The sequence below is a fragment of the Marmota flaviventris genome, chromosome 2 (genome assembly GCF_047511675.1).
Source record: "Marmota flaviventris isolate mMarFla1 chromosome 2, mMarFla1.hap1, whole genome shotgun sequence".
Taxonomy (NCBI): Eukaryota; Metazoa; Chordata; class Mammalia; order Rodentia; family Sciuridae; genus Marmota; species Marmota flaviventris.
The window spans coordinates 34,311,959-34,320,830 of record NC_092499.1 but is presented as its reverse complement, the minus strand read 5'-3'; the positions used below and the strand labels follow the sequence as shown (position 1 = coordinate 34,320,830).

General features: G+C 36.6%; 1 gene segment (V, D, J or C); it reads right to left on the bottom strand.

The window, feature by feature from the left end:
• Positions 1-1,807: 1,807 nt before the first annotated feature.
• On the bottom strand, positions 1,808-8,562 carry LOC114108177 (T cell receptor alpha variable 13-2-like). The segment is given in 5 exon segments: positions 1,808-2,371; positions 5,777-5,914; positions 6,085-6,253; positions 7,147-7,288; positions 8,476-8,562. Coding segments are annotated over 3 exon segments (612 nt in total).
• Positions 8,563-8,872: the final 310 nt, after the last annotated feature.

Genomic DNA, 8,872 nt, shown 5'->3' with positions numbered 1-8,872 from the left:
TGGAATGGAACCGCCATTTAACCCAGTTATTCCACTCCTTGGTTTATACCCAAAGGATTTAATATCAGCATACTACAGTGACATAGCCACATTGATATTTATAGCAGCTCAATTTACAGTAGCCAAGCTATGGAACCAACCTAGGTGTCCTTCAACAAGATGAATGGATAAAGAAAATTATTATATATACACAATATAATTTTACTCAGTTCTAGCGAATAATAAAATTATGGCACTTGCCAGTAAATGGATGGAACTGGAGACTATCATGCTAAGTGAAATAAGCCAATCCCAAAAAACCAAAGCCGGTATGTTCTCTCTCATGGATGTATGCTACCCCATAACAAGGCAGGGTAAGGAGGAGAAGTATAGAAGTTTATTGGATCGGACAAAGGAGAATGAAGAAAAGGGAGGGGGGAAGGAATAGGGAACACAATGGAGTGATCCATAACTTTCCTATGCTCATATATGAATGCACAACCAATGTAACTCCACATTATTTTCAACCGCAAGAATGGGATCAAAATTGTAATGGGTTGTATCCTATGTATGTATAGTATGTAAAGGTATGCCCTACTGTCATGTATTCCTAAAAACATCAAAAATAAATAAATAAATAAATAAATACATAAATAAAAATAAAAGGGGAGAAAGTTTGAGAGTACTAATTCCATAGGAGAAAGGAGTGGAACAGAAAAAAAGGAGAGAGAATTAAATTAAAAGTGAAGTTTTTCAAATGTATGTTATGTCAAGGTCATTGTACTGTCATGTGTAACTAATTAAAACAAATTTTTGAAAAAGTGAAGTTTGCCCTTGCAAAAAAAAAAGAAAGAAAATAAATATATAAGAAACTTCAAAATATAGTTGAAGAACATAGAAGGCCTTTCATAATTGAAAAACTTAGCTCTTTCTTGAATAAAAAGATAATAAATTTATATTTTGTGTGTCAATAAATGTAACTCAAACTTTCTTGTTTTGAAACATTCTTTGTTTTTTTAATGATTTTTTCATTTAGTTTAGTGGAGGGTTATTGAATACGAAGAAATTGGGGCAGATTTTAACATTCATGTTGAAAAATACCTGCAATAATTACTAAAAGCTTCATAAACATTACTGGCGAAAAGTGATTTATCCTATCCTAACATGTAATAAAATTTATTATTTTATGATATTGTCATAGAATGAAACAAATAGAATAATAAAACTGAAAAAGCAAGCTGGAACATACTAGAGTGAAAGTGGAAATTTAACATTCTTAAAGGATTGTGACTATCTTAGGAGAATATGATCCCTTATGTACCTGTAAAGAGGTTTCCATCTCCATCTCTGGGGTGGATCCTCCACATACCTCTGTAAGAGTCACTAGTTACTTTGCTTTTATGAATATGAAGGGTTAGACACAGTAGAATTTTAATATGCAAATAGAGCTCTTCCATGGTAGAGTTATCGAGAAGATGGAAGAAACACTTGGCACAAAGTTTGTAGTAGAGAAGACACATTTAGAAAGTAAATATGAGTGTCTTTCACTCAAGGAAAGCAAACCTAAAACAAATTCATTGAAACAGCATGATTTTTCTTAAAAACGCACACACATACACACACCACACAGAGATTTCAAGGCATTCCTTATTTTAAAATACACTAGAAACATAATCTTTATTCAATAAATACTTAATGGAAATTTTGTTCTGAAAATCCAACAGCTCATACAGATTTTCACTACTCTTCAGCCATATGTTTCTGAACCACTTTAGCCAATTATTTGAGTCAAATTTTATATCCAAATGATAAATTGTTTATTGTGCTTCTTCTTCCTTTTTAATCTTCTGCCAAAAATTATGTGTCTACATTCAATCCAAAGTTTCACCAATATGGCTGGCTTTGATTAGTGATAAATGTGATGTGATCTATGAACCTAGAAAGGGTTTCTTTAGAGTGAGTGTTTTCCTCTAACCCCAAACATGAGCTGACACAGCCCTGCCACTTCCTGCCTTGGTCCCTCCAGCAGGTGGGTGACTCAGGCAGACCCTGGGTTTTTGTGCACCTTCCTCCAACAGTCCTCCTACTGTGCCCTCTCTCAGTGCACAGAAATACACCGCTGAGTCCCCCAGCTGAGAGGCTGAGATGACAAGCTGGATGGATTTGCTTGCCTTCTGCAAATTTAGTGAGTAGCGACCTTCTGTGGCATTTTGCTGGCTGTAAGAGTTCTGACGGATGAGGAAGACCATCTCCCCACTGCTGGGCTTCTTGTACCAGAGGAGATCATAATTTGTCTCACTGGTGTCATAGGAGCAGAGCAGGCTCACAGCCTCCTTCTCCTGCACCCACATGGCTGGCTGGGCCTGAGTCACCTTCTGGGCAAAACTGGATCCTGAAGGGAAAAGGACAGAATCAGAAAGTTGAGGGACAAGTGGTGTGGGACAGAAAAAGTACACATTTATACAACACTAACCCTCCCCAAGTCCCTTTAAGGCTACCCTGTCCCCCAGTCCCTAGGTCACAGAGGCGGTCACTTCCCCTAGGAACCATCCCTACCCAGCCACATGGACACCATAAGCAGCTTCAGCAGCCTGGGCAGCACCATGTTTGCCTTCTTCCTTCTGAAGGAATTCTTCTTTGACTCCAGGGTTTGCACTGGGAGGGGAGCCTGACAGGGTGAGGGAGGAACTACATGCTCTGAGCTGCTGCTCCACCAGAACAGGAAACAGGCTACCTATATAATACACCGCTACTCCTACAGGTCTCATGGCCCTGCTTTTCCCCCTCACACAAACTCATATGTTGGCTTCCTATGAAACAGTCACCAGTAGGTACATATAATTCCCAAATTATACAGATTCCATTCTTTTTCAAATTGAACTATATAAAAAAAATTCATGAATAAAGCCTCTTATCAACATGCCAACAGGTTGCTTTTTCTGGCTTCTCATTTAATCAGCCTCTATATGGCCTAAACCTAGATGATGTGGTATTCTGAAACTTAAAGAAAGGAGCCAAGTAATATTTAATACCAGTTCAGCAGATAAAGTACAAGGAGCTGTTCTTAATTGCATTTAACAACTATGTGACATCATTCATCTTAAAATGACAAGAATCAAAAAGTAACTCACATTAAAGATCTTCACTAAACTTCTGCAGAAAATGTCCATAAACAGACAATCTTCAGAAGATGAACACTGACCCAGATCCTTAATACACACTGACCCAGATCCTTAAACCCTGGCACAATGTAGACAGTGCCTCCAAGACTGTAAGAACAGAATTCTCTGGCTGATTGGAACCACTAGTTGTGATATCTCCTGTCCTATCCTTTATTTTTATACTTTAAATAGTATTTTCTCACCTTAATAGTAGAATGTTATATATTTCTAATTTTTCTTCCTTTGTTCCTATACCCAAAAAAAACTTTTTGGTAAGGTTTTATTGAGGCAATAGAAACAATAATGCTTTATTTAATTTATATGCAGATATGATTAAGTTAACGATCCTGAGATCTTTAGAGAATTACCTGGATTATATGAAATTTGAAAGTAATCTCATAGACACTTCTGAGAAGGACACTTGAAAATGGGAGAGAGAATCCAGGGTGACTATGGAGGCAGAGAGTGGAGGAGGCAGAGAGTGGAGGAGGCAGAGAGTGGAGGAGGCAGCCCCAAGCCCAGAAATGCTGGCAGCCATAAGAGCTGGGAGGGGCCAGGAGCAGATTCTCCCTATAGCCTCTGGGTGGGTGCAGCCCAGAGAAACTGTTTTCAACTTCAGGCTTCCAGAACCATGACAGAGAAAATACACTTCTCTTGCAATAAGCCACCAAGTTTGTTACAGAAGCAAAAGGAAAACACACACCAACTATAGTGTGGGTCCAAAGCTTGAACCTGTCTGGATCTGAGATATTGACCTTGCACACAGTGCTGGAGGGTTTTGTTTGTGTGTGTGTGTGTGTGTGTGTGTGTGTGTGTGTGTGTAGGTATTTCTGTGTTTTCATTCTTTTAGATAAATTGTCATCTTAGTAAGATAAATATTTTAGGTGAATAGTAACATATTCTCTGTCTTATACCATGAAACTTAGTGATAAAATGTAAGCCACGCTTCCCTCTCACTCCATTACCAGTCTTGGGGGAAGTGGACTAATAAGGAGTCCATGTCCTTTTCCAGGAGAGGAGCTGTGATAATATTGAGGAAAAGAAGGACAGCCAGTTGAAGGAGGGGTCACAATGTTAGCCACTCCTGATCAGATGTTTTAAATCTACTTTATTCTAAAGACTATAAGAACAAGCCAATTAGCTGATAACTAACACCCTTAACTCAGCCAAGAGGGATCCTCTTCACAACACCAATGGCTCATTGTACTCATTAATATAAGAACTCTTAAAATGCACCTAACTGTGACCAGAAGTCAGAGAATTAGGGAATTTCTTATTTGTACAGTTTCTTCACGTTCATTGATGCATCAAAGTCACGAGAAGATATAATTTTAAAAGAAACTTGTGATAATAAAAAATTGATTGAGACTGGACATGAAGACAGAGAGCTTTGTAGTGAGCCATCTGTGAATATTTAACCAAATTCCTTCTGTAACCCACTAGTAAGAGTTGAGTAAAGCAGTGGGAAAATACATACTAAGATTTTTTTCACACACACTAAAAATAAAGGTAAAGGAGCAATAAATTTAAATGTTGAGGAGTAAATATAAAATGGAGTTTTATATTTATATTTCAAGAAAGAAAGGGATAGATAAATGGAAATAAATAGGATTCTTCAAATCAAATTGTGTAATTGGGGTTTCTAACAGAATATGTCAGGATGAATATAGATCGTAAATTAATTATATAGTGAAGAAAATTACATATCTATTCTCTTTCATAGTAAATTTTTATGTGTTTGAAAAAAATTACTAAAATTTATTTATTTGACAGAAATCCTTAACACAGTATAATTAGCTATACACCTTATATTGTATAACAGATATCTAGACTTCTTTGTCCTATATGTGTACTTCTCTGTATTCTCTGACTAAATATTGGAATTATCTGGATAAAACCCTATCAATTTCCCATTTTTGTAACAAACATATTTTCTGTCTTTGGTATGTATTGTTTGTTAATCAGAAAAATAATTAATGCAATATCTAAATAGTCAAGAGCCCACAGATAACAGGGATTATGATAAAGATCTCAAGGGGTTATTTATATGAGAGCAGGTGTAAACTCATCTTCCAACTCTGGATTTCAAGGCAAAACAGTTCTAATTCCCCTTAAGAATCCATTGAGCATAACTTTAGGATTGCTGATCACGTGGAGATACCTGAAGTTGGGGATTTCTTCTCCCATGACTTCTCTATGCATTCCCCTCCAGCTGTCCAATTTTCACTGTTTATTTATATCAAAACATTATGCTTTACCCCTTAAATACACAAAAAAGTTGGAAAAAAATTGTTAACCAAAATTATTAAGCAACTGGGTCATAATGAACCCAACCTGTTTACTATATGTATTTAATGTTAATATGCTAGTTTTCATTTGCATTGAGGCAAATGCTATGGGAAGACTGTGACAAAGGAAGCAGGTGGAGCTCTGCCCAGTGGCAGGTTTGAGTACAGGCTGCAGGTGTCTGGGAAGCATAGTGCACTGGCTGCACAGAAGTAGACAGCTGAGTCTCCAAGCTGAGAGGCTGTGATGTTCAGGATAGAAGTGTTTGGCTTTCTTATCCAACACAACAATTAATCTTTGGATTTGACTTATCTCCTTGTTTGAACGAATGTCTATAATACGCTGGAGACCTTTTCCAGTTTCTTGTTTATACCAAGAGAAATAGTCCCAAGTACTGTCTGAGTAAGTGCAGTTGATAACAGCACTGTCTCCATCCTGGACACTCAGGGTAGAAGGATGCTGATCCACTTTCTCTCCTTGGCTAAACTCTATGCAGAAAGAAAATGAAAAAAAAAAAGAAAATGTTTGTATGTGATTACTCTTTAGAGTTTTCCTATTCTTCAGTGACTAGGGAAAGCCTCCATAAAGCCAGTTTTCTTCCCAGATGTCTAAAGAACATCTGCTAATATACTCTGTTTCCCCCAAATCCTCAACTCACCATCCAGCTGCAGCCACAAGAACATGAATAAAGCAGGATTAGATATCTTCATTGTTCACAATTAAATCAATCCAGACTTGAAATCTACTCAGGAGAGCTCCTTCTGTTATCGTGATGTTCCTTTTTCACAGTAACAATTATATTGGCTTCTCTTTATTGTCTACCCAGCCTATAAGAAAAAACCTATTCATTCAGAGTCCACTGCAATAAGTCTTCCACCTATTATGCACCAGTTGGGGTAGACTGCCACCTCGTGGTCATATCCCTAAATATTGAAATGGTTAAATGGTCATTTAACCTATCAGGGATGAAGAAAGACATATAAAAGTAAAAATGGGTCAAAGTAGGTCTTGGTTCTAAAATTATATTTACAGAAAGTATTAGAGATAAATGTTAGTGTTAATGAATACTATCGAGCCATTGTTAATAAACTGGAAAGCTGTAGATGCTGTTAGTGTTGATATAATTATGGGCAGACTTGACATATTTGAAATCCAGAAAGCACTATGATTTACTCTCATAAACAAAAGAACATTTAATACTTTCCCTTTCATTCAAATATAACTTCATTATTTGTCCACGACAGAGATTAAACTCTTCATTGAAGTTACTTATAAGGCCAAGATAAGTGTAAGACAGAGAGGACAAGTGGATATTTGAAATGCACATCATCTCAGACTCTGCTCCTCCAAGTTTGGTCCTTCCCATAACTTACCATTTCTAGAGAATGGGCAGTAACAAATCACACTGTGGCATCTTCCCTCAGTAAAGATGTGTTATATTTTGTATGGTGTGCCCCCGCCAAAATAATCTCATATGTGAGACAATGCATGATGGCTTAAAGGAAAAATGATTGGGTTGTGAATGCCTTAACCAATCAGTTAATTAATTCCCCGATGGGAATAACTGAGTGGTAAGTGAAGGCCAGTTAGGATGTGTCTGGGGAGGTGGGTCATTGGGGTTATACATATTGTATATGGCAAATGGATTCTCACTCTGCTTCCTGATGATCATGTGAGTTTTGACTCTGTCACACTCTTCCAGCATGATGTGCTGCCTCACCTCAAGCCCTAAGGAATGAAGCCAGCTGTCTATAGATTCAGGCCTCTGAAAGCATGAGCCCTGAAATAAACTTTTCTTCCTCTACAATTGTTCTTCTCAGGTCTTTTAGTCACAGCAATAAAAATCTCACTAACACAGGTGCCTAGGATGAAAAATAAAGATCAAATATTAATGGTAATGATCATGGGGATAAATTCTTGAGTCATTAATACTCTATCTTCAGAAAGTTTGACAGATTGGATTGAATTGCAAAGAGAAATTTGACAACCTTTAAGAAAGCTTTTCCTATTTCTGATAGCTTCTGTTCTGCAAATCAGAAAAAGAAAAGAGATTCTCAAAAAAATCAGACTTCAGATTCAAGATATGTAATCACATGTAAGTTTATTGTTGATGTGATTTTATTTTCTGCTATCAAAATGGGCTATTATCCATGGATGCAATGACTGTCTTATATGTTACCTGGAATTTCCTCTCAATTCATGAGCCACTAATCCTGGAATGGATTTCTACTTCCTTGATAATCGATTTTCCAATAGGATTCCCAGAACAAAATTCTTTCCCCAAAACTTCTATAAAGTACTTCAACTCTGTACATTACCAGGATTATTTCCATTTTCAAAAACAAAACAAAAGCCACCCACGCTTTTCTACTTTAATTTTTTAAGGTTTCCTGAAACTTCTGTAAGACAAAAATCTAGGGAAGCCTACCTATTGCCTATGTAATATATGAAGATAATACAAATAGGAAACAGAACCTCAAAAACTAACTTTGAGCAATGGCTTCTGGCCAACCAAGATGATCTTATTTCCAGAGTCAAGGCCCCTTTCCTCTGATTTGTCCTCACAACACTCCTGGAGTCACCAAGAGTAAATCTAAGTCCATGTATACATTTTATGCCATTAAACACTTAAGGACACTTGTGATGACAAACTTCAGCTCAATATATAAATACATATGTGTGTATATATAAAATAATGTTTTCATATGTATAACATTTCTCCATTCTAAGTTTCTTCTATACTCTCACCCATTCCGCATATTATAGTATTCTCATATCCTTTATTTGAAAAGGTTCCCTATTCTTGGATACAGATATTTCAGGTCAGTGTTGCCTTTTTTGAGTTGTGGCATCCAGAAGAAAATTTTCTACCACCTCAGGGACTGTCAACTGCAGCAGTATGATGTTGTCCTCGGTGTCTCAATTTCAAACTCATTTTTGCTAACAATGTTGAGTGATGCTGATGATGTTGCTATCCTTCTTTCAAGGGATGGCCACTTGAGATAATGGATATACACCATGACTTTTAGGAAAGGTGTTAAAAGATTACCTGGGTGTTGAGGATGGCCTGTCACTTGTCTAACTCCAATATCAACCAGTGAGTGGTGGACTGATTTGCTAGTCGAATAACAAGAAACTAATAAAATTGAGAATAAAAATATAAAGGATTAATGCAAGAAAGAATTGCTTCTTTGAAAAAACAAGAATGATTAATCCTTAGCAAAGCAGTCCTAAAAGAGAGAAAGCCCCAAATTAACAAAATTAGAAATGACAAAGAAATATCACAACAGATATCTCTGAAATCTAGAGAATCATTAAGAACTATTTTGAAAATAGGTACAACAATCAACTGGAAGATATTAACAAATTTCCAGACACATACAATCTACCCAAATTGAAAAATTAAGTCAGATCAATATCAAACATTGATAATAAAGCAGCAATTA